Genomic DNA, 24866 nt, shown 5'->3' with positions numbered 1-24866 from the left:
CCGATGTCTCCCCTCTGTCCCTGCAGGCTCTCCAGGGCCGATCAGTGCTGGAGAAGAGTCTGGGTGCTGTGGACAGATCGCTGCTCTTCAGGGGATGGCACAGCATGTCACTTTCACTTCAACATATTTCAGAGGCTAATGAGCCAACATGGATGGCATTCTTGGGTTTGACAGTGCGAGGACATGCTGTTCCCGCTTAACTCTGGTGACTGTTCTCTGGGATCAGGTGCATCCAGCCTCGAGCTTCTTCCAGCCACAAAAATAAATAAATACATGGCGGCTCTGCAAGCCTCGTCATTGCTATTCAGCTCCTGGAGATGCCGGGGTGCTCAGCTGGCCCATGTGATGGCTTATTGTTTCAAAAATCCTCCTCTATGGGAGTTCTCATGTGTGATGTGGGTTGCTTCCCAAGCGGTGTGATTTCAGTCTGATGTAATTGTGCTTTGGTTGTAATTTGCTGCGCGTTGCATTCACTATACACTCCCAGGCTGTTGTGTTGTTGTGTCGACGGTAAACAGAGCCTCTGGGTGGTCTCTCCCCCGCTATTTTCCTCCAGACCCAGACTCCCCTGGACACACTGTAAAGTCTGCTGACAGGAGAAGAGCCTCTTTCTTTCTCTTTTCAACACCAACGTGCATCGCTGCTCTCCTCTCCTTTCTGTTCTGTCGCTTGTTTGTGGCTGCTGGAGTCTATGGAAACTGCCCTCATACATATTGAAGGGGCTTTTGAGGAATCCACCAGTGTGCCGCTTTTTCATCCTCCTCTCCCCATTTACATTTGAGTGTCAATCTCTCCTCTTTCTCTCCCTGCATCTGTCTGTATCTCTCCAAGAAGTACTTTTGCATTCCACTATTCAGCTTTTTTTGTTTTTCTCTCTCTCTCTCTCTCTCTCTTCCACCTGCCCCTCTTCGATGCAGGCCTTTCTCACACCACTTAGCTCTAAATTTCAGTGTTTTTGGCTTTTGTTTCGTAGATTGAAACTCTTGTTCGCATCTCTCAAAGCCTCTCCGTCTGTGTTTTTTCCACTGTCGCCTTCAAAATCTTACTTGAAAGTGACCCCTTTCATGCATCTTCCTCTAATCTCGCAGGTATTATCCTCTTCTGTCACTGCAAACACAGTACTAATGTATTTCTGCTTTTCTAAATCATACTCCTCCTTACTTCCTATTTATTATTTTTGCTCCATCATTCCACTCTTGCACCCTGCCTCCCCGTCTCTCCCCTGCATCCGTACGTTATGCCTCATCCGAGCGTCTTATTACATCTCCTCTCTGTCCTTCTTATTTGTATCCTGCCTATTTCTATCTTTCTCACCCTCTTGCCAGCTCCCTCTTATCCATTTGGCATCCGTCCCTCCCTCCGCTTCTCCTCTGCGCTCACTTTCGCCTCAGATATATTTGCGTGCACATTAAAATCTCTTTTTCGCCTCCTCGTTATTAAGCTCCTCGTCTCCACATGCAGGATAAATCATGTTTTCTTTTTGCTCTGCCTGATTTGAAATGAAGTGGACTCATTTCTGCCCTTCCCCCCCCCCCAAGATTGCTCTGCATCCCCCCAGAGAGATCACCGCATTGTTCATTTTGTTTGTCTGTGACTCACCTGCAATATTTCAGACAGCACTTACTTGATTTTGACAGTCTTAGGGAAATGATGCATTGCGCTCTAAAATTTCAATTTGCCCAGGGGAGGCAGGCATAATTACAGGTCAGTAAAAGTAACATGCTGGCTAATTACTGGCCCAAAGGTCTCTCTGCATCATTTATCGGTGCTGCCTCATGGTATATCCCCCTCCCTCCCTTTTTTTGGCTTTATTCCTCCTGTATCCGCTCCTTTTGCATATTGTCCTTCTTAAGCATATCTTTTTTAAGCTCTTCACTGTCATCTCACACGCCTCCTCACTTTTTACTTTCATTCTTGCTTCTTACACTCTTGTTATCTAACATTGTGTTTGCATTTCTCCTCAATCCTCCTCCTCCTCATCCGCCTCCTTCTCAGCTGCTCTTTGTCTCTCAGTTTGGCTTGTATGGTGGCTCTGCAGGCGTACATAGTTGTGTGTCTGTGTGTGTGTGTGTGTGTGTGTGTGTGTGTGTGTGTGTGTGTGTGTGTGTGTGTGTGTGTGTGTGTGTGTGTGTGTGTGTGTGTGTGTGTGTGTGTGTTTTCCTGAATGTCTAAGCACAGCGGCCGCCCGGCTACCAGCGAGGCCACTCACCTGGATGCTGTCTTAATAGTGAGCTCCGGTCTCTCAGCGGACACACTGATCATCGGATAGCTAATCAACCACCTCTTTGTTTACCTCTGATAATTAACTACAGCTAATTAAGAGCCGGCACATACCAATTCATCTCTCCGCTGCAACGCTAGGGTTACTCGCTGATTGCCTCTGCTTTGCTTTTAAAATTGCTCCACCTAGTCATTAACTTTGCCTTCGATTGCCTCAGGAAAGTTGAAGGGAAATCATTTGTGCCAGAAAAAAAGAAAAGAAAAAGAAAAACAAGATCACAAGAGAACTTCTTCACATGCAAACTACTAAGGGAAGGATGGTTATAACTATCTTTACAGAGTCTCTATTTCATAAGGGGAGGTAGACCTGTGCATTGCTAATTACAGGAAACACTTCACTTGCATTGTTTGCAAAAGAAAGAGCTCATAGGTTCAGGAACAACTCCTGCAGAGGAGCCGCATCGACTAACAATGGAGAAAAAAAAGCCAAAGAGCCCAACGGAGTGAAGCACACAACGGACCGAGCACCGCCGGGCTGCTCCCTAGTTCACACCAACACTAGTCCACTTATGTAAATAGATGGAGGGGTGTTGTTTGGGGATGTGAACGCGATGACAGTCTGTCATTAAACCTCTCATTTGTATTCACAGCAAAGGGACCAAACACTTCTGGTTTAATGGTTACGCTGGAGAGCGTGAAGGAAGAAAGAAGCAACAGTCTCCAGCTGAAGACGGCTTAGGTTGAGGTGCAGCAGCAGATGGTTTTAGAACACATCAAACAGCAGTAAAACCCAGCAGCAGGCATCAAGAACATACACTATAGATCATCTTTAAAGCCAGATGTTGTGATGATTATTCGTAGATTTCACAGAAACGAACTCCTCTTTGTTTTGATTTGTCTTTTCAGGATCATGGAAAGTGCATTTCTATGACATCATCTAATTACTTTGGTTGAAACGTTTAGAAAAAAACAAATTATGGACAGTGAAGTTCCCATGCCTACATGGAGCAGCTCTCCCTATCATTTTCCTATATCTTATTTTCTTGCCGCAGAACAGGCTCGGTGAAAATTCCGTCAGGATTTGAGGTCAAAAGGGTTGTGTTTATGTGTGTGTGTGCGTTTTTGTGTGTGTCTGTGTGGATGTGTAACCCTGCAGAGGTCCAATGCATGTGTGTCTGTCTGTCTGTCTGTCTGTCTGTCTGTTATATATAAAAAATAACATCGATCTGGACCCAAGCTGCAGCTTTGTACTACTTCATCTTTCTATTTACTCATTCAGAAATTCAGGTTGGTATGAAATTAAAGGTCTTTTCATTCGGCTCCTGATAGAGTTTTGACAGAAATGTCGGCGTTGGTGAAAGCTTTTCCACAACAAGTTTTGATTGCAATGCAAATGACAATTATGTCGGCAGTCCCTCTCACCCTCTTATCTTCCCACCAAGGCAGAAAAAACAATTGGAGTCTAAAAAATTGATCCACCGGGATGAGCGCTCTTCATGAATACCAAACACATTATTGTGGATGACCTGCTTGACACCAAATAGCACACAATTACCATGTATATATGCCTTTCTGTATTTGCACTGTTAGATCTGAAAATGGTTTGTCAGTTTGGACGGAATATAAAAAATGCAGATTGCAGACTCTATGAATACTCACAACCTCTGAACACAGACTGTATTGTCTGTAATATAGACAAAAGGACTCCTTGTGTCTGGAACTTTTGCTGCAGAAAGTAAATAATGAAAAGAGTTTATATAAACCGCTTAACGAAATGGTAGTGTGGGTTTCTCGTAGAGGTGCCTATTCACAGATAAGGACATCAGAGCACAGAATCAGGCCCGAGATGCAAACAGATATTGGTTGTTTGTCTGCTTGGAGCACCAGGTGAGAGGGATTTAACTGCACTGTGACAATTAAACTGTCAGAATCACACTCAACTTTCCACCTGACACTTTAATTATCTTGTGAAACTGTTAGCTGTGGCCTTATAAAATTTCATATTTTCTCATGGCCAAACCTGTCTGTGTGAGACTTATTTAAAAGCAAACATAAAAATCTTGACAGGTTCACCTCAGGGCTCCATTGAGTTTAGTATCCTGCAAGAAAGCACTGATTTATTTCACTCTTCTTTTCTGTAAAACTGGATGCTTTTCAAATCAAGTGCTACGTCTAATTACATCAGAAGAGTGTCCTGACTGTTTCCTTCACTGCTTTCTTGATATGGATTAAACCCTTTACTCAGTTTATCTGATCTCATCCTCTGATCTCCTGCAACTGAATCAATCCTCCAAACTCAATTAGCTGATTAGATTCACTACCCTGAACAGCTGCCTTGCTTTTTTTTTCTTTTAGTTTTCTGTTGTTTACTGTGATACCTTTGAAAGTTGTTATGCTGCTAAGCAGGCATAGCAAATAGTGCTATGTCAAGCAGAAGCAGGCTAGAAAAGCCCCTCTGGCAACATGGCTCACTACGCTGAACAAACAGCTCGCGGTCCAGATTATCCTTGTCAATGGAACAGAAAATGAGAATCAGGATTTGCAATGTATCTGACAGCAAGGCAGTTACATGCTTCCAGCTGGAGCTGCAATCTTTCTATCTGACCATCTAGATCTCGCTGCTTTTCACATAGAATCTCTAAAGGCTTGAAAATTCATTATAGTCTTTAGATTTTCCTTAATATCACACATTTACACTCTCTTGTGGACACTAATCAGTGTCTTAAAAAGCATGTATGATAAAAAAAAAAAGAACTTCATTTGAAGAAAACACTGTGGTGTACTTTAAGTGACAGATAAGAGCTCTGGAGAAACAGCTTCACAATCTGATGCCATTCAGTGGAAATAGCTGGAAGAGCTACAGAGGGCAATGCATTATCCTGTTGTGGCACCTTTAGAGTAGAGATTGTGTTAGATAGATGGCAATTTAACTCTAATTTTGTGGCGTTATTTGCATTTTTGTCCAGTCAGAAGTCGAAATAGCATACTTAATATCTTTCATATCTACTGGAAATGCTATTTGTGCATCCATTTAAGGTAGCATTTATTCTTTTTATATGAGCAACTGAACTAAAGGCATTGCTTATAGCTTTAACTATTCATAAGAACGACCCTATATAGAGCTATTATATGCATACTGGGGATGTTTTAAAGGCTAGAATACCAAATAATCATGAAATCTGACAGATGTGACGTTTAATTACACTGAAAAACACGTGATAATGTGACTACACACACCCTACTTAAGGGATCGAGGGTGTGATGCAGCAAAATTCTAACAGAAATGACACTAAATGTTGTGTTTTTCTCTCTTCAGACACCCTGTACACGCTGGAGAGGTAATAATATGTTCAACACATAAACACTCAGTACATCCAGAGGAACCTGCAGGAACTCCCTTCTCTCGGACAGCCCTCCGATTGGCCCGCTCTGCTGAAAGAGGCGTGGCTTATGACTGTGGGCGTTTCACAAAACCGGCCTCCACGCAGCTCGAGCTTTCATTCACTACGGACTTGTCGAGTTAACTTGATCTCTGCAGTTTTCTGTTTTGTTTGTTTTTTTATTCGCAGTTTTCGTTTCTCTCAGATCTGCTTCGTGCGTAAAAGTGTTCCTTTGCGCGCACAGCCTCCGGGAGCTCTTTTGCGTCAACTTTTTTCACGTTTTGTATTATTTTTCCTTTTTTTTTTTTGCACACCCTACCTGAGTTGTGTCTCCTCTCTCTGCACGCCTCCACTCCTCTCCACCATGGATTTGGTTTGGATTGTGGGCTTCGTTGTGAGCGTCTGCGCTTGGTTTGCTTCAGCGGAGCGGCACAGCGTCTACTGGAACAGCACGAACCCAAAGTAAATATCTGTTCTGATTTCCACTTGATCTCATCTTCAAACACTCTGTTTTTTGTCTTAATTCGTGCAAAACCCTTTTTTGCTTTTGACATTAAACATAAATGAACTTTTAACGCATTTCTCAGCGCAGATATTCTGGTTTGTATCCAGATGCATGAGTTACTTGCTGCTCACGCATATTCAGGGAGCTTGTTGTGATGAATTTGTGATGGAAGCAACTGTCTGCTGTTGTCATGATAATGCAAGACTGTTGGGACTCTCTCTCTCCCTCCCTCCTCCGTTCTTCCTCCATTTCTGAGCTGTTATTATTGTGCCCTTTACCTGTAATTCTTTGTCGAACCTGTTCAGATTTAATCCATTTGCGCAATGTGTGTGCCTCTGCTGCAGGATTAGTTGCATCAGGTTATGTCATCTGTTTATTTACCTTTGTGACTTGTGACAGTGATGCAATTCTATACTTTTTTTAGGGACAGAAAGCTGCTTTAAATGTAAATGTAGGGGGTTTATGGATGGAGAACAGCAGGTATCCAAGGTAACATTTTCCTGTTGGAGACTTGATCCATGCAAACTACTAAAAAAATGCATCTTTTTTGGACTCTATGTGCCGCATTGGGAGTTAATTTATAAGTAGGAGCAAAAATGTCTTCATTCATGAGGTGTAATCCTATAGGGGAGAGCTCAGATTTTTTCCCCAGTAAGGGTTCTATTTTCTGTGTTGATTTTACAGGCTTGACTCACAGCAGAACGTGTTGAAATATCTGTTGCAATATCCTCCCCATCTGACAGAGAGCCCTAACCTTTGAGTGCAGTGGGAGGTTGCTGCATCTCCTAAATCAAGAGATATCGCCCTGGTTTTTTTCCCTTTTTGTACGTGGCTGTCAGGGAGATGTAGTTCATATTTCAGGGTGTAAGACGAGCAATAATGGTGTCTGACAGAGACAGAGGAGGTAACTTGAGGCCTGCCCAGTAGGTCACACTGTGGGAGAGAGACGGATTGCTCAGGGAGGAGAAACCGGAGCCTGAATTGTCGGGGTTGCAGGGGCCGCTCGGAATGAGTGGGGGTCAATTAGAAGGATGGTTGATGAGGGTTGGGTTCAAACTTTCTTCATGCACCTCTCGGCTCAAACACACCCACACCGGCTCACATGCACGGGCAAGCACAAGCACAGACTCCCAGCAGACAGTCACTCAATCACAGCAACAGACGCCATGTAAATCAGTCAATGCAGAGATCACTCTCTCTCTATCTGCTGTGCAAACACCGAGATCCAAATGTTGCCCCACAAGCTTCCATCGAACCACTTTCTCCCTCTTTATCTCCCCTGTGGTTAAAACGACAGCATTTACTGTTCTCAGAAAGTCCATAATTACAGTGACAAAGCCCAAAAGTGGAGTCGAGGCCCCAGATGGGAAAATGCGTTTTTGTTGTGTCCCCACTGTGAAGAGACAATGATCGTTTCTGTGTATATACTGGTAATCCGTCCTATTGCACTTGCTGTTTTTTTTTTCTCTCCCCCCTAGATGACGGCGCTAAATCTCTCCCTTCGGCTACTCTTAATCCCATATTCACAGAAAAAGTCTCTGAGATGTTTTCATTTGGTACTTTTCATCAGTCGCCTCAATCTGCTCTCCCCTTTGACCCGTCACTTGATACAGTCTGTTAACGTCCATCTTTCCCCACATGAGATGTTGTTTTTTTCCCCCTCCCTTTTGTTGGTTTATTATTCCAGCCCATTGGCGAGGAGGCTGTCATTAATCAAACTGATCTCAGATTGATTATTTCGGTGAATGTGGAGCAGGCGTGTTTGTCGAGGGATTTTAGCAACACACACACACACCAGTCATACATAAACATGCACAGTTTTTGACTGAAGCGTGTGTGTTTGCCTTGGGGCCTGCTGACTTCCAAGCCCTGCCTTTGACTTTAACTCTCTTCCAGCACGAGTGAAATCCTTTTCAGCACTTTCACTTGTTGGAATATTTCCACTCTTTGTTCCTGATCAGCAGCAGCTTAATCACCAGCAAAGGTTGGATTCCCGGAAAGAGGCTCACCAGCCATGCCAATGTGTTTTTCTTTCTTTTTTTTTTTTTTTTGTTGTTGAGGGAGTGTCTGAGCATAAGCTTACTCACACTTATAGTGCAGCACCACATTTAAGTGACTCACACACTCTTGTACACATTAACTCCAGTCACACACACACACACACACACATGTGACATCCAGTTGTGACTGATGTTAACGTCGTCCCTGGAGCTCTCTAGTCCAGTGTGAGGAAATAATCCTGCTCTCTCACTGCTTCTTTCTTCCCCTTTTCCCCCCTTTTTTCCCCCCCTGCTGACAGAGCATGAGTAGACCACCACCCTCCTCACCCTCCTCACCCTCCTCACCCTCCTCACCCTCCTTCCTCCTCTGCCTTGTACCTGTCTCTCCCTCTCTCCAGCACCTCCCTCCCCCTCTTCTTGGCCAGGTTCCCTTTTTCAGCTTGGTTCTGTGGTCTCCATTTCTGGGAGTCTGTTAACTGTTTCGTGGCTCGCTCGTGCACATCTGCGTGATCCGTTTCTCATATCGAAACACGTTATCTGATCTCAATCGGTTTCAATTCTGAGTCTGATTTCCTGGTTGTTTTAGCGTATCGCTGCTGGCTTGCTGCTTCAATTCATTCAGTTGGAGTTATTTAAGGTATGTTTCACCCACATGAAGGATTTTCTTGCTTTTTATCCAGTCAATGTGGCTGTTTTGTGATGCTCCCCATACAAATTAGGGGAATGGTCTTCACGGTGGGCCACAGAAAGAGAATAGTAACTGGTGTGACTGATCGAGGGTTAGAGTTCACTATGTGATGAAGTGGCACGGCCTCTATCAATCTGTCAGTCATTCTGTCACGCCGGTGGTCCCTGAATACTTGCTGCCACTCAGGCCGGCCCCTCTTCACACAGCCGTGGCTCTGCCTCTGGGAAACTCTCATTCTGTAACCCCCCCTTCTCTCCTGTCTTTTCGGTCCCCTTTCGCTCCTTCACCAGCTTTTTATCTCAACTTTACAAGCTGTCCCTTTTCAGTCTATTATTTCCTCACCTCCAACTCTGGTTCTCAGAGTAGGGGGAAAGGAGGGAAGCATGCTAAGAGGTGTGGAATTTTTTTATCGTTCTTGGCACCCATGGCAATCCGTCACAAGGCACTTTGCCCTTTCCTTCACGCTTTCTCCCCCTTCGCTCTTTCTCCTTTTAAAGCTTCCTTGTTCTACCTCCTTATGAGTCTTCCCAGCAAAACAGTTTTTTTTTCCCCTTTTTTGGACCTTTCCTGGTCTTTTCACTTGCTCATGTGTGCGTATCCACTCTTGAGCATCTTGCAGAAGCAGTTGAGGCAGCCTGAGAACTGAAGTCATGAAAAAAAAAAAACAAGGACTAGGTAAAACGTCTTCCATGTACGTGCTTGCGTGCGTCTCTGAGAGATGAAAGATAAGATCGGACATCATCGGCTGTGATTAGGTGGTTGCAATAGATAAGGGATTGCTGCATTTTTCAAGTAATCTGACCCAAAGCTACTTTTCTCGGAAAAACATCCAGGTTTCCCACTTCACTGCCTAATCCAGCCTCGGCCCTAAACCCCACCACGTACCCTCCCCCATCTCTGGTCCGTATTCTCTGTAGAAAACTCCTAAGTCGATCTCCATCTTTCTCTCGAATCGTCTGTCCCTCGCCCCTCCACCACCCTTAATCTGGCCTTGTAATCTGTCTGGTGAATTCAATCTGGGAGCAAAATACTCTGAGAGATTGTCAAACGGATGGTAATCGCCTCTTATAGGCTCAATGATCACTGAAATGTGTTGGCATCTCCCATCTTTATCTGTAATCTTAACCTCTGAGATGATATTGACAAGTTTTTTTTGGCTTATTCTTTTACCCCCAGATGTTGATTTTCTTCCTGTTCAATATTCCTGCTTCTTTTCACGGTGCCAAACGCAGAAGGTCTTGTTTTATTGACTGGATGATAGTGAATCAGGTCAAAGGTTTTAACTTCCTGCAGGCGTGTTGTCGGCATTACCAAAGTCTGCACGCTGTCTGCTGTGTGTCTCCTGTGAAGTGCTGCGCTTCCTGGTTGGGTCTTTTCCCGGGAAAACTGCGTATCCTGTCTACACAATAAACAATACATTTCTCACACACTAACACATGCAAGACCGTAAAAAGTCTGGACGCAGGAGCTGATTGAACTTCCCATGGCTCGTAGGAGAAGACGTTTAAAGGGTGAGAATGAGGAGATTAATAGTGATTGTTTTATAAGGGGTGTGCTGGACTTTGGAGCCTTGAGGATGATTTGGGATCCGCTTACAATGCCCGCCCTGCTGTCAGATCTCTTTATGTCTCTATTTGGGATCTCCTCTGATCAGTGTCACCCCGATCAACCCCTCCAGTTGCCCCCCCTGCCCGTCCTCGAGCCTCTTCCTTATCTATGCACCAGACTTCCCCTGTTCCCTCCCACTGTGCTGCTCCGATCTGCACTGCTCTACAAGGGTTCACAAATCATAGCGGAAGAAAAGCTCCATTACAGATTTCTGATTACGGTACAACTTTCAGTTAGAGAGTGTGTGTGTGTCCTTGCAGACTTGTTTGTCGATTCTTGGTGACACCGACAGTGTATCTGTGTTTGAGAGTCAGATGCTATCAGTGAAGTGAACCATTGTGCTTGTTTTGTTGTGTAAATACGCACGATTGTGTAACTATTGTTTTTCCCCTGGCTTTTTGTGCCGTTTGTTGAGAATCAAGATTTAGTGCGTAAACACAGCAAACACCGCTGCCCCTAGAGGTCAGTTGTTTTACTACCAATGTTACCACTAGACATCTGTAAGCTAATAATTTTTTTTAAAAAAACTCTTTGTAACAACTCTGCCCTGTACTCACATATTATAAGTTCCCAGAGGAATTCATTAAGCTAGAAGCTCAGATTGTGTTAGCAAAAAAAAAAACTCTGAGCATGAAAGTTTTACCTCACAGAAATCCAGCAAAATCGATTTTCATGTACAGATATTTGCCTCCTGAGAAATGTAATGTCAGCGGTGACCTTTCTGCTCCAGCCCCCTTATAAGGTACAAATGGCTCAGGGGACAGTGTGAGACAGTTGGAAAGAGCATATGTATTCATCTAAGCCTCCTTAGTGCGGTGGAAGCAGCCAATTATTTCTCTGCTGGACTTGAAGCTTTGTCACTTTGCTGGTCGGCAGTAGGAGCTGTGCCGGTTCAGCCGGGAACGCTGGCAGAATGACCAATGATACGACTCAAACAATGACAGACTTGGGGGGGAGAAAGCTGATTGAGATGGATGACAAAAAGTCACACAGGGCAAAGAGTGAAGGCTGGAATATTATGTTTAGAGGGAGGAGCCCAAAGAGTCGGAGCATGTTTGTTTCTATGACGACCCCGGCGTGCCCGCATCGCATTGTGCTTGGCTCTGCAAACGGTGGGTCAGAGAGTCGCATATTTGGAATACCACCAGGACAGGTTGTGATTGGTTCAGCAAGTCTGGCGCTGGAGGAGGGGGAGGGAGAGAGTTGACACGAGGATCTGGTTTGCTTATTGAGCGATGAAAGACAGACAGGGAGTGGGAGGGGACGGCCGACGTTGACGGATGAGTTGACGGACGGATGAAACGGGAGGAATTTTGAGCAATAACATTAAACAGTCCTGCTTAACTAAAGCTGGGGATGGAGCTTCGAGAGGCTTCACCTCTTCTCTGATGTGCCACCTACTCCTTGTGGTTGTCACAGATTTGTCTTGAAAAGAAACTGCTCCCTTGTGTCCAGTTTTCTTTCACTATGCTGTTAACACCTCTCATTTCCCATTTTGCAACCACGGACACACTTCCACAGACACACACCCACACACATACACAGCGTGTCTCTTTTGAACTCCAAAACTCCAGTGTAATACCCCTTCTCAAAGTGAGAACAATAGAGATGGAAAAAAAAAAGCTCCACCCTGCTTTTCTCACCCCTCGCTCTGTCCCCAACCCTCAGCCCCTGCTCTGGGCCTCGCTGTCCACTCTAAGCCCCTGTATTAAGCAGGGTCTGATGCTGATGAATGGACCCCAGCTCAGCCTCTGCTCCACCCAATAATCCAGGGCTTGGACGAGCCGATTAGGTGGTCCCCACATTCCGGTTCACTCATCCGTGACGTCGGCCAGTCAACCTTTGGGTCACATTAGCAGCATGTGTACAACTCAGGAGGAAAATAAGCGTGTTTATGTGTTTGGGGCGACTACACGGACCTCTCAGCGGCTGTGTTTGTCCTACAATGACATTTATGGGCATTACAATTGATTTGAATCCATTTGTAAAGAGAACAGCCCCAGTCGTAGCATCAGAGTTTCAAATACACAAGACTCCTTCTCGCTGACTGTCTGTGTATAAAACACTCCGATGCTGACTTGGCAATCGTCCGACCTTTGATCCGGAGGTCCAGCCTTCCACAGGGTGATAGTGTGCAGAGATGAGAGGCTGATGGATGGATGAAAAGAGGGGATTGAGGTGGAGAAGAAAGCAAAACGCAGGCCAAAGAGATTAAAGAAGAGAGATTAGACTCCTGCTCCCAAAGAGGCTCTAATAAATCAGGAATTCCTTCTTGAGGAGAGTAGGAAGAGCGTCCGGGAACAGCCTGTGGTCCACTTTTCAGCAGATTGTGTGTTTGCAAATTTGACCACTTGACATTCCCTCGCCGCCGCTATCATCGCCGTTCATTACTTGGCATTCATTATCCACCTTATCACGACTGAAACGCACTCCCAGATTCCTCAGAGCTCTGGAGAGGCAACGCACACCTACATAAACACTCAGCTGGACGTATGAGGCCCAGTCAGACACACATGCACACACAGCCCTCCCTGCATATCTGCCATAGCTTCACAAATCATTGTTAAGTAGAGAATACAACCGCTCCGGCATGCTGTGACGTTTACTTAAGCTTCAAGCGTCACTGTCAATGAAGGGAAGCATCCCGGGATAAACAATGAATATAAATCAAGACAGACTATCGGCCCAAAGAGGGAAACCGTCTGGAAGAGGGAAATAAGGAGGGACACACACACTGGGGACGACGGAGTGAAAGAGGATGTGTTTGTCTGCTAAAGTGAAGGTGTCATGATTTGACTTTGTTAGCTAAACTTTTTCACACTGAGGCCAAAGCTGCCTTTGAAGTGCATTCCTCCGATCGGTTAATTAAGCCGCTGATGTGGAGCGTTTTCAATGCCGAGGCGTTAGACGGGAACAAAAGGCAGCAGGATAATTAAAACTATTTGCCATTAATAAAAGGCAGCTCGCCAGCCTCCCCTCGGTGTGTATTCAGCAACTGTTCTCTCTGCTAAGTGAGCCACTCCATCAGTGGGCTGTGAATAGAGGCGCTGTATGAAACGCTGGCATTGATAAAGCAACTGTAGCACAGAAAAACTCGCTGAGAGAAACTTCAAAAGCCATTCCCAACTCCAGCCCTTTGACCCCCTTTTTTTTTTGCCCACGCCTATTCACATCCCCCGTATCCCCTCCCAGACTCTCAGCCCTAAAGGGGCTGGGAAGTGGGGAGCAGGAGGGCATAATTACCCCCCTCCAGGGCAACTTTAATACCCTTTTTTGTGTTTTAATTGCACCCCCCTTCGACCCCCTTTTGATGAACACATTGGGACCATACCACAAGCAGTTTGTAATCAGGGCTGTGGGAGGGGCGAAGGGGAGAGACGGATCGGGTGCAGGGAGTTTGTTTGTGTGTGTTTTCAGTGTTTGCCGGGGGATAACTCTGTCAGGCAAAAGCAGACAACAGTGTTTGTTCAATAGTGTTATCGATTCGACTGGAATTGAAAGTGGCAGGGGGAAAAACACTTTAGCGCCAATCTGGTAAACAGAGCGTGGCAGGCAAACTGCAGATAAGCTCTAAGCTGTCTGGACCACAGCAAAATGATAATTATTGCTCTCTCCCACCCCCCAAAACAAGTTGGCGGTAGCACACTATTATCAGCACAGTTAGCTGGAAGTTTCATCAGTGCACTAAAAGGATGCTTGTTTTCTAATGGGCCTGCGATGGCGTTGCTGGTTTATCTGGTCATCAGCATTGAGGGAATGCAGTCAGGCGGAGAGGAGTTAAAGGGTTGGGGGAAGGGGGAGCAGGAGTCAGGGCTCGGAGTTTGGAGCCACAGCGTCTGTCCTTTTACCAGTGGGGGTACCAAGGAGACCCCTGGCAACAACAACAACACCAGCTAACGAGTCCTGTGCACTTTGATCGTCAGTCACACATATGGACCTTGTCACACAAACACAAACTCCCCAAATGCTACATTTTAATGGGGGTTTGAGGAGAAAGGCCTGAATTCACAAAGAAAAAAAAATCCACTCCAGGAAGAAAAGGAATGCCTTCAGTGGTGGCTCAGGCTAAAGGTGTCAGTTTAACACCCTGCAGCCTTCTGAGAACTCATAACTCCTCCAGATCTGTAGATCTGATTTAAATTGCGGTCGTAGAAAGCCTGACGAGACGTGCGTGTATTCATTGCAAAAGCAACAGAACCTTAGATTTCACACACATTCGCCATGTGTGTTGTGAAAATATTTAAGTCTGTCAAATTTCGTCCATTCTCAGGGAACCCCCTGGTGATCCAGAAACAGTAGTAAACTGATAGGCATCGCTTGGGAGCTCAGTACCAGGGGAGGAGATGTGTGTGTGTGTGTGTGTGTGTGTGTGTGTGTGTGTGTGTGTGTGTGTGTGTGTGTGTGTGTGTGTGTGTGTGTGTGTGTGTGTGTGTGTGTGTGTGCGTGTGTGTGCGCGTGGGTTCGGTGGGTGTAAATAGTAGGTAGCTACAGCTTTAGGTTGTTGATAGATGGGAATTACTGGGAAGTGTGTGTGAGTTTATGTGTGCTACTAGCGGTCAGCTACCGCTCCAGGCTGGTGATAGATGGCTTTGGCTGAGAAGAGAGCATTAGCTGTGAGCCGGCCCTGCAGCGCTCACTCAGTCAAGGGGAAGGGGGACAAAGCTGAAATACCTTTAGCGAAAATTCCCTGGAGATGATGATGGTAATATCTTTCAAAGCGAACCCTGGAGGGAGAGAGAATCATGGACCATTGAGATAAGGCCAATTAAATGCGCCTCCGAGTACGCCATGGTGTTGTTTAACTACTCTAAACTTTCCGTAATAAACAAATTGTGTATGTGTGGGTGTGTGAGGCAGGCTGAAATGCTACTTTCTACGCGGGTGCCAGGTCCAAGAGGAAAGGGAGGAAGTTTAGTTTACTTAAAGACCATCGTAAAGAGGGTGGAGGAGTGAAGGGAGGGATGCAGGGAGGGATGGAGGGGAGGCAGACAGTCTGACTGTCTCTCTCTGTATTTGTAATGAGAGGGAGTGTGGTGGAAGACAGTTACAGACTGTCACCAGATTCATGTTATATGTGAGTCTGTCTATCCGAACCCTAATGAATGGTTTGAAACAAATGTGACCTTTATTTTTACCCTCGCCTTTATCTGTCTTGTAAACTCAGGTGCTTGTGTTAAGGCGAATTTGCCATTATGCATTCTGCTGCTCTGTCGGTGTGTGTGGGTGTGTGCAGCCCTGCAGATGTCGATACTCATCTCCTGTCTTGACGGGCTAACTGACTGCTAATGTTTCTCTGTAAACATCCTTCAGCTCCTGGGGGATGTGGGATCAATGTGCACTCGGTGCTAACTCCCTACACGGAGGCAAACAGCAGCCACAACGTTGGCCTCCCGTTCATCCATATTTATGCACATGTTCTCTGCACGTCACTTTCCTCCTTATTGTGCTTTCCCTCTTCATTCCACTTCAGCACGCACATACATCCTCTCACATAAACATTCTCCCGTTCTCCGGCACTCTGTCTCTCATTCCCAGGCCTCTCAGTCTTTCCTCTGATTTCCCCGTTGTACACCGACGTGCAGCCGATCAATATATAATCACAGGTTTTGAGCCTTATATTTATTACTGCTCCAATGCTATAACCGCGGTTATCAGTCTCCTGCCACTTGCTAACCTTCTTCCCCGTGCCTCGTTTCCCCGTCGCAGGTTTCTGTGGGACGACTACGCCGTGGAGGTGAAGCTCAATGACTACCTGGACATCGTGTGCCCCCATTACCCTCAGGGCGAGGTGCCGCTGCTGGACGCCGAGCGGTACGTGCTCTACATGGTGGAGCGCGAGGACTACGAATCCTGCAAGCCGCAGTCGTACGACCAGATGCGCTGGGAGTGTGGTCATCCGTTTGCCCCTCACGCTCCTGAGAAGTTCTCTGAGAAGTTCCAGCGTTTTACTCCGTTCACTCTGGGCAAGGAGTTTCGTCAAGGAGAAAGCTACTATTATATCTGTAAGTGTCACTTCTAGACTTTTGTTTTATTAACCCTCATGTTGTCCTCATTTACCGACACAAAAAAATATGGTTTCCTTGTCTGAAAAAATCAAAAAAATCTGCAAAAAAATTCCCCAAATTTCTGAAATTTTGCAAAACCTTCAGGAAGAAAATTCCAATAATTCCTTAAAAGTTTCCCTTAAAAGTTTTATTTAAAAAAAAAAAAAAAATCCCCCAAATTTGGCAAGAAAATTCTTGTAAATGTTTTCCAAAAAATGAGTAAAAATCTTCCAAAAAAATCCTAAAAATGTCTAAAGTGATTCCATATATATCAGTAAAACTTCTAATATGTTCTAAGAACATTCACAAACAAATCAACCAAAATCCAGCGAATTTTGCTGTATTTTGGTTGATTTTTATGTGAATGTTCTTAAAGAAACATTTTTAACATTTCTTTTTTTCCACCAAAAAATGTTTAAAATGTGGACATCAGAAGTTTCACTGTAAAAATATTTTTTCCCCCAACTTTAAAACGGGTCAGTTTTAACCCGCAGGACGACACGAGGGTTAGTACTTAGTCTGTAGCCATGGCAACTTTGCTTCAAAGTAAATGTTCATATATCGAAATGACAGTGTTAACATCTTAGACTTGTGGGAATGTTGTGTGTTTCTGGGTTTTGGGTCATAAACAGATTGAAATTTTTAATATGAATGATGGTGATGCTAAGACAAAACATCAAGTTCATCTGAAGGCTGACATGTACCAAATTTCAGGGCAATCCATTCAATAAAATTGAGATATTTCGCTCAGAACCGCAACTGTTAACCCCAGGGATCAGGAGGTCACTGAATTCCTCATCTGAGAAAGAAGAAGGTCTTACAGAACTTCATGATTCAGTAATTGGCAGACAAAAAAAGTAATTCCTTGTCTGATTATGTGAGAGAGATCATATGCCAGGGCTCAGTGACCCGCTCTTTGAAACCTAACATGTACACAAAGTGGAATGTTGGCTCTGTTTATGCAACACCGGCCCTCCTAGAATGTGACCACAAAGCACAAGCAATGTTGTCACCCTGACCATGGTTGTAATTAGATTAACGGCAGGACAAGACACACTTGGTCACAGATGGCATCCTAATGCTTTGTCCCTGTGTCTTTCTGCTGCCAAGTATTCTTGTGTGTGTGTGTGTGTGTGTGTGTGTGTGCGTGTGTGCGTGCGTGCGTGTGTGTGTGTGTGTGTGTGTGTGTGCATGCATGAAGGTGGATTAAGGGGCCACAGGAGGATAAGTGCATTAGTTGGGAAGTTAACGCCTGTGTTGTTTTTATTCTTTTCCCCTTCTTCCCTGTAGCCAAACCTTTGCACCACCACGGCCAAGAATGCCTCAGGCTCAGGGTGGACGTCGTAGCGGCTGACGGTCAGTTTAACCGCCCTCCCGGATGAAAAGAGAGCAGCGCAGTCATCTGTAATAGTCCTGTTAGGCTATTGCAAAACCAGCAGAGTGATTGATGGCCTTTTCTTTCCCCTTTCAGGTTCTCAAGAGGCCAGAGTGGCCAAAGGAGGCACGGGTGGGGCTGGAGTCGGAGCTGGGGGTGGGGTTCACAACCCGTCCAACAGACTGCCTGCAGGTATGTTGACCAACCCTGCGTCCTTTCTAATTATCCACGACCTTTAAGCGATCCAGAGCACATTCCAAATTGCAAATTCATGGTGCTAATGGTTGTTCTTTGTTTCCCATCTTCAAGCAGATGATCCAGTGGTAATCCTGCCAGACGTCCAGAAGAGTGTACGGACGAACTCTGCAGTGACGGCTACATCCCTCTCAATCCTCTCATTGCTAGTCCCATTTTCATTATTGCTTTTGCTGCACTGAGAGTACATGAAAGGACTTCTGTTGGCAGACTTGTCTTTTTTTTTCAGGGACTACAATGAAGACAGTCCGTGGGGTTTCAAACCACTGACTTAAAAAAACAAAAAATCCATGCCCAGTGCTGGCCACGGGGAGAGACTTTAGAAGCTTGTAAAGTACAGATGGACTCGCTTGCACAACATGTGTTGGGTAACTTTGAGCGTTTGAGACAAGTGTTTGTGCTTTGTCTTACTTTTCAAAAAAAGATGACAGTATTTTTTTTTTTTTTTTGGGAAAGACAAAGTTCTCCTTGATTTTGTATTTTTTTGGGGGGGCTCTCCAAAAAGACAGACCTCTGTGGAGGATATCCCTACGAGAAAATATGAAGAAGCTGAACCTAAAGCGGCTGAAGAACAATCAAGAGCGGCGACACCAACTTTGAATCCTACGTTTAGACAGAACGAATCAGCGTTGAAAGGAAAAGTAATCTGGAACCTTTTGAGCCAAAGACGAGTCATCTCTCCAACTTGTACACTATTCCACCCTTGAGTATCGTGTACTATTTGTTGTATTGTTATCGTAATGGTATTGAGTGGCATTGATGTCCCACGTGATTACTTTCTCTAAATGTAGCATCGACAGACATGGGAGCTGTTCTCATGACTACCATTCCTTTGCAGACCATGTGCTTAAACACTGTAGCACTAAAACTGCTCAGTACAGACACATCGACACACTCTGTAACACACCACATTGAACTCTGTTACGTGTACATTCTGTGAAGATAATTTATAACATTTGCAGCTAAGATGTTTTACTGTAGCCTACATACCATGTGCTCTCCAAATGAAATGTTTACTGTTGGCAGTCGGGAGGGCAGTTTTCCTCCCGGCTCTCCTGGTGGAGGTAGTACTTGTGTGAAAGGGAACATGCGTGTGTTGAACTGACAATAGGGGAGTGCGTGAGCTGTGGAGCGTTTAATTGAAAGAGTGTTGAGACGAAATGTTTTTTTTTCTCTGCCAAAAGCAAACACTGAGATGTTGTGTGTGTCACAGAGAGGCTGGACTTCTCCGTTTGTTGGATCTTGCCCCTGTATCGGTTAAATTGTCTGACACAAAGAGCTGGTGTCAAATCTTTCTCAGTGCAGGACTCAACCCTGTGCATAGTGGTGCTTCCCGTTAAGCTTAGTTAGAAAACAAGCCTGAAAAATCTAAAAATTGAAGTAATCAGCTATTAGATAAAACACACTACAGTCACCAGTTCATTCTAGATAAGACACAGCATCGAAACAAAGTTGCCAAGTACATCATCGCCCGACAGGCTGGCTCGATCAACAAAGCACAACAGTGTATGACTACCATTGAAGTCAGTCTTTTTTCTTCTTCTTTTTTTTTAAATCTGAATTCTTGTTACCTAATTTTGTACATGTGTAAGTAAGAGAAGTGTATAAAATGTATAAATATATATAGAGAGATTATATAAAAGACCTGTTTGATAAATATGATAAATGTGAAAAATTTTCATGTGAAATAAAAAAAAAAAAACACGATATTTTTCAAAAACCAGAACAGCTTTCTTGTCATTATTTTTAGCAGTGGCAGAGCAGTATGGCTCTGGGGATGGCAGCGTATCGCTCCGTCCAACTCTTTAATCCCAGAGTAAATACTATTCAATCCACTGCCATAGTGTTTAGTGAGTACAAATTTTTATGGTTGCCAGCCGATGAATGAGCCTATTGACTTTCATGATCATCTGATTCTTTTTCCTCAAGCACCAGAATAGCTTGGAGTGAAATTTCTCAACAACTATGGGATGGATTGCCATTAAATGTGGGACACTCCATGTGGGGATATTGTGACTTTTCATCTAGGGCCATCATCAGGTTCGAATATCAGCTTGTTCAGTGTTATCTACAAAACTAATGACTTTCAGTCAGCCTCAGCTGTGCTTTGTCTTTAGCTGTGAATACATAATGCTAGCGTGCCAACTTTACCGAGGTAAGATGTGGAACATGGTAAAGATTATACACGGATGATCTAAAACATTAAAACCACCTGTCTCATAACTCCACAAAGCCTCTGAAGGTGTCCTGTGGTATCAGGCACCAAGATGTTAGCAGCAGGAGCTTTAAGTCTTTGAAATTGGGAGATGGGACTTTGTTTTTCTAGAATATCCCACTGATGCTCAATCAGGTTGAGATCAGTGAAAGTTGGAGGTATACCGTAGTTACGTCATAGAACTCTGCTGTGTTTCTTTTGCAGTGTGGCAGGATGTGTTATCCTTCTGCCATCAGGGAATACTGTTGCCATTAAAGAGCATGCATGGTCTGCAAGAGTGTTTAGGTGGGTGGTATATGTCGATGTAACATCTACATTAATATCAGTACTCTAGGATTCCCAGCAGATCATTTCACAGAGCATCACACCGCCTCCTCCGGCTCGTCTTCCTCCCATAGTGCATCCCTTTACTCCAGGTAAACAGTGCACATGCACCCGGCTGTCCATATTATGTAAAGGAAAACATGATTCATCACACCAAGCCATCCTTTTCCATTGCTCCATGGTCCAGTTCTGACACTCATATGCCCACTATTCGGCAGTGGACAGAGGTCAGCACAGGCACTTTGATCAGTAACAGCAAACACAGAAACAAACCTGACAGAAAGCTATAGTGGCACCTCACTTTGTCTAAACTCCTTTCCCAGAGTAAGTGGAGTAAAACACTACACCTTCTGCAGATAATTTCTCAGCAGCGTGAGGAGCAAATGGATTACCACACTCCTTTTGCACCTGGTCTTTCAACTGGGCCATGCAGGATTTCGCGTAGAGCACATTTTTCTCAGTATCCTGCAACGGCACATCTCCATTAGTTGGATAATGGGGTAAATATTCACAAATCCCCTAAAAAGGAACCCAAACTTCAATTTCAAAGCATCATCCTGAATGAAAAATCACTGTTTCCTTAGAATTACGTGGATTTTTGTGTGTAAAGAAAAAAAAAAAAGCTTTCAGGAAACCTAGCCCATTTCTCCTTTTGATTACGCCGGAAAGATCTCCAGAGCAGCCAGTATCTCAGATAATAGCTCACACATACTAATGCGACAGGAGGCAAACAGAATCAAGGCCAAGGTAGCCTGAGACAGGAAGAGCTACAAAGAAGAGATAAAGGAAAAATTAGGTGCAGAGTATGTTTATTATTACCTTTAGCATTACCGTTTGGCATGAAGATTAAATACACAGCTGTGATCTCTCTGTTATCTTTATTCCAACCTTATGGTGAGTTTCCACATTCACTTCTCATATACATGCACCTCTTTTTTTTTCCAACCACGATACTGTGCTTGTCTGCAAGCTGCACGACAAACCATTGTTCTCATCTCACCGTCTCTTGTCTCTGCCTTCCCAGGGGAGCTTTACGGCCGTGACAGTAAAAACAGCTGTAGCACCAAGAACTGATGCCACAGCCTTTCAACTCCCCAATGTTTTCAAAGACACGGCCATAAATTAGGGCTGTCGGACAGGCCCCTTAACCACCCGACCCCTGGAAGAGGCTCCACTGAGCAGCAGCTCGTCAAAAGGAAACAATACTTTTTTATTTACTCACTCGTTCGGCATACCAGCTTGAGTAAATGTGCACAGCAAGTGTGAAACCTTTAACGCCGTAGTAAATTTTAAGGGCAGTGAGGAGATAACCAGCGCAAACATGGAGCACAGAAAGCAGGAACAATGTCTTTACAGGCTTAAGAGAGCAGCACAATTCTAAATTCATACATCAGAAGCTTTACAAGCAGCAGCGAGAGCAGGATGAATGAAGCATGTTGCATGTTGAGACTGTGATCAAAGAAGCTGGACGATATCTTGATACATCTAGTGCAGGTACGGCTTCTCCCATTAAATTCCAGTCACACAGCTAAACTTTTTTTTGTTTTAATAAATGAACACTGAGCTTCAGAGAATCTTCTCACCATCTGGATAAAAAATATCTGTCTGCAATAGATTTCCCTAGATGTGACTATGTAGTACAGCCGTTTAACACCCTTTTGCATTTTTCAGCTAAACCAGCTCCATGACTGGATGGATAACAGTAACAATCGGTCCTAATGTCTTTGGTAATACTTTGATTTTTCATCGATGCAACTAGCAGGTCAAATTTGACTTTTTCAGTGAACTAGAACAGTACCTACTGGATGCATTGGCACCAATATATGTTCAAACAAAATGAATCCTAGAATAGCATTATTTTAAACCGACAACTAAGTAAGAGAAGTATGGTTTTACCTTGCTGACATGTTTCGACTACGTCTGCAGTCTTCTTCAGAGCGTCATCTGACCTGTGATGACATATGAATAACTCTGCTCTGAAGAACCCTGCAGATACAGCCGTAGTCGAAGCATGTCAGAAAGGTAAAACCATACTTTCCTTACTTAGTTGTCGGTTTAAAAGTAACGCTATTCTAAAGTAAGAAATGACAAAATGAACATAATTCAACTAGAATGAACCTAACTCCTTACTTTCCTTCTTGTGCCATGTTTGGGTCACAATTTGAATTTGTCTGATACTTTGGTTTTGTAGCAAACAACTGCAAAACTAAGGACATTAATGTACTCTAATTAGCCTGCTGACAGGGTAATGTCATTCAGATGGGTGACAAACTAGACAGAAATGGTCTTGAGCCACCACAAGCAGCCAGAAGCCACAAGTTCTCCAAGTTTCTGGAGTTCTGCTGAAGTGATTCAACACCATTCTTCCAAAAGATGTAGCATCATTTGATGTTCTGACGATGGTGGCAGAGAGTGCTGTCGAACACATCAGTCTGAAATCTCCCTCAGGTGTTCAGTGAGGTTGAAATAAAGGCATTCAGTGACCCTCCGTGCCTTCTGGATGGAAGCATTTCCATCCTGAACAAGATCACACCCATCAGGTAATACACAACTTTACACTGATCTGCAATTGAACCCAAACCCTGCCTGCTAATGTCACACTGCATAACAAACTCACTGTAGGGGTCAAGGGTTCAAGTTTTTCCTTTAATTTGTCACCCATTAACCTCAAACCACAACCTCGAGCCTCACAGCCCTCTAGCATAGCTGCAGACCCTTCTTCTTGTAAAACACAAATCGCAGAGAATTAATATTTCTGACAGAAAACTGCTCGGCTGTGTGACTCGAGCGCGCTGGCAGCAGATGAGAGACACAAACTGGGGCTATTAAATCAAATGTTTCCCAGCAAGCAGGGAAATGGACTGGGTTCGTCGATTTATCAGTTGTCAGGCTTTAACAGCGTGTGACAATAAAACCTGGGAGGAAACCATGGAAGCCGCAATTCAGAGCGGGTTTTGTGATGACCAGCTGGTCTGTCTCTACATTTCTGGGCTGAGTCGAACCTCCTATCAGCAGGACGCATGACGGCTAGTCCCTGTCTGCCTGCTAGCGTATGTTCCTGCTCGCTAGAGCCAGGAGTGTCTGCCTTACAGGGCCTCGGGGAGGTTACCTAATGTTACTGTAGCTATTTGTAGCATTTATAAGCTTCTACGCTGCTCTAGAATGGGAACCCGGTGTCCAGTAAGCATCAAAGCAGCTGTTCATGAGCGGCCAAAGAACAATACGTTGACCTATGAGTGACTTTTTCACCTCGTTCATATCAGTTTTATGCAGTGATGCTGCACCGCATGTTCGGATTAAAAGTCATTTTAATATAGCAGCATGCTCGAGAGCGCCTTTATTCCCTCCTTCTATCCTCCTGTTGTCCTCATTTACGGGCACCAAAAAAATTGTTTCCTTGTCTGAAAAAAATCCAAAAAATTCAGCAAAAAAATTCCCCAAATTTCTGAAAATTTGCAAAACCTTCAAGAAGAAAATTCCAGTAATTCCTTAAAAGGTTCCTTTAAAAGTTTTATTTTTAAAAAAATCCCCCAAATTTGGCAAGAAAATTCTTGTAAATCTTTTCAAAAAATGAGTAAAAATCTTCCAAAAAAATCCTAAAAATATCTAAAGTGATTCCATATATATCAGTAAAACTTCTAATACTTTCTTTAAGAACATTCACATAAAAATCTACCAAAATCCAGCAAAATTCGCTAGATTTTGGTTGATTATTATGTGAATGTTCTTAAGAAACATTTTTAACATTTCTTTTTTTTTTTACCAAAAAATGTTCAAAGATTTCCCAAAAATGTAGAAAATGTGAACATCAGAAGTTTCACTGTGAAAATATATATTTTTTTCCACATTTTCAAACTTTAAACCAGGTCAATTCTGAGCCGCAGGACGACACGAGGGTTAAAGCTTTAGATGACAGCAGGGTTAAACGGGGCATGTGGGAAGAAACACCTTGATGGTATTGAATAAGCTGGAGCCTCGGGGCCAATCAGGGAACATTTTGGTCCTTTGCCATCGGTGGCGGCCAGGGTGTGGTGTCCTCTTCCCGAAAAGCTCTGTCACACTCTCTCCATCACCGCTGCCAGGGTCATCCATCTTGTTCCAGCTCACGCTTTGGTTTCCTGTCTGCGTCACTTAGTTACTTTCCCTTTTTCTTCTATTCACTCGGACTTCCACACTTCTTTTGTGCTGGCATTTTAATCCCCTGGCTCTCTCTGTATCCATCTCCTGCCCCCGTCTCACTCTCTCATCCAGC

At 44.2% G+C, this 24866-nt stretch overlaps 1 protein-coding gene across 2 annotated transcripts; it reads left to right on the top strand.

Annotated features, from left to right (window-relative positions):
- The first annotated feature begins 5718 nt into the window (after nt 1-5718).
- On the top strand, nt 5719-19801 carry efna1a (ephrin-A1a). 2 transcript variants are annotated; one of them, XM_023271223.3, is made up of 5 exons: nt 5719-6062; nt 16108-16403; nt 17736-17801; nt 17917-18012; nt 18133-19801. In XM_023271223.3, exons 1-5 carry the CDS (start codon nt 5965-5967, stop codon nt 18255-18257), a joined length of 681 nt encoding a protein of 226 aa, XP_023126991.1. In that variant the 5' UTR covers nt 5719-5964; the 3' UTR covers nt 18258-19801. The 2 variants fall into 2 exon arrangements, with proteins under 2 accessions (XP_023126991.1, XP_023126990.1); XM_023271222.3 differs by having other exon boundaries at nt 18130-19801.
- Nucleotides 19802-24866: the final 5065 nt, after the last annotated feature.

The sequence above is a fragment of the Amphiprion ocellaris genome, chromosome 15 (assembly GCF_022539595.1).
Source record: "Amphiprion ocellaris isolate individual 3 ecotype Okinawa chromosome 15, ASM2253959v1, whole genome shotgun sequence".
Taxonomy (NCBI): Eukaryota; Metazoa; Chordata; class Actinopteri; family Pomacentridae; genus Amphiprion; species Amphiprion ocellaris.
The sequence above is the reverse complement of the archived record's forward strand: the minus strand, read 5'-3'. Positions and strand labels throughout refer to the sequence as shown.

Bases quoted from the DNA above. Each gene is read 5' to 3' on its own strand.
- efna1a (XM_023271222.3), top strand. From the start codon at position 5,965: ATGGATTTGGTTTGGATTGTGGGCTTCGTTGTGAGCGTCTGCGCTTGG. The intron at 6,063-16,107 runs GTAAATATCTGT...TCCCCGTCGCAG, and splicing joins TGGAACAGCACGAACCCAAA to GTTTCTGTGGGACGACTACG. The intron at 17,802-17,916 runs GTCAGTTTAACC...TTCCCCTTTCAG, and splicing joins GGACGTCGTAGCGGCTGACG to GTTCTCAAGAGGCCAGAGTG.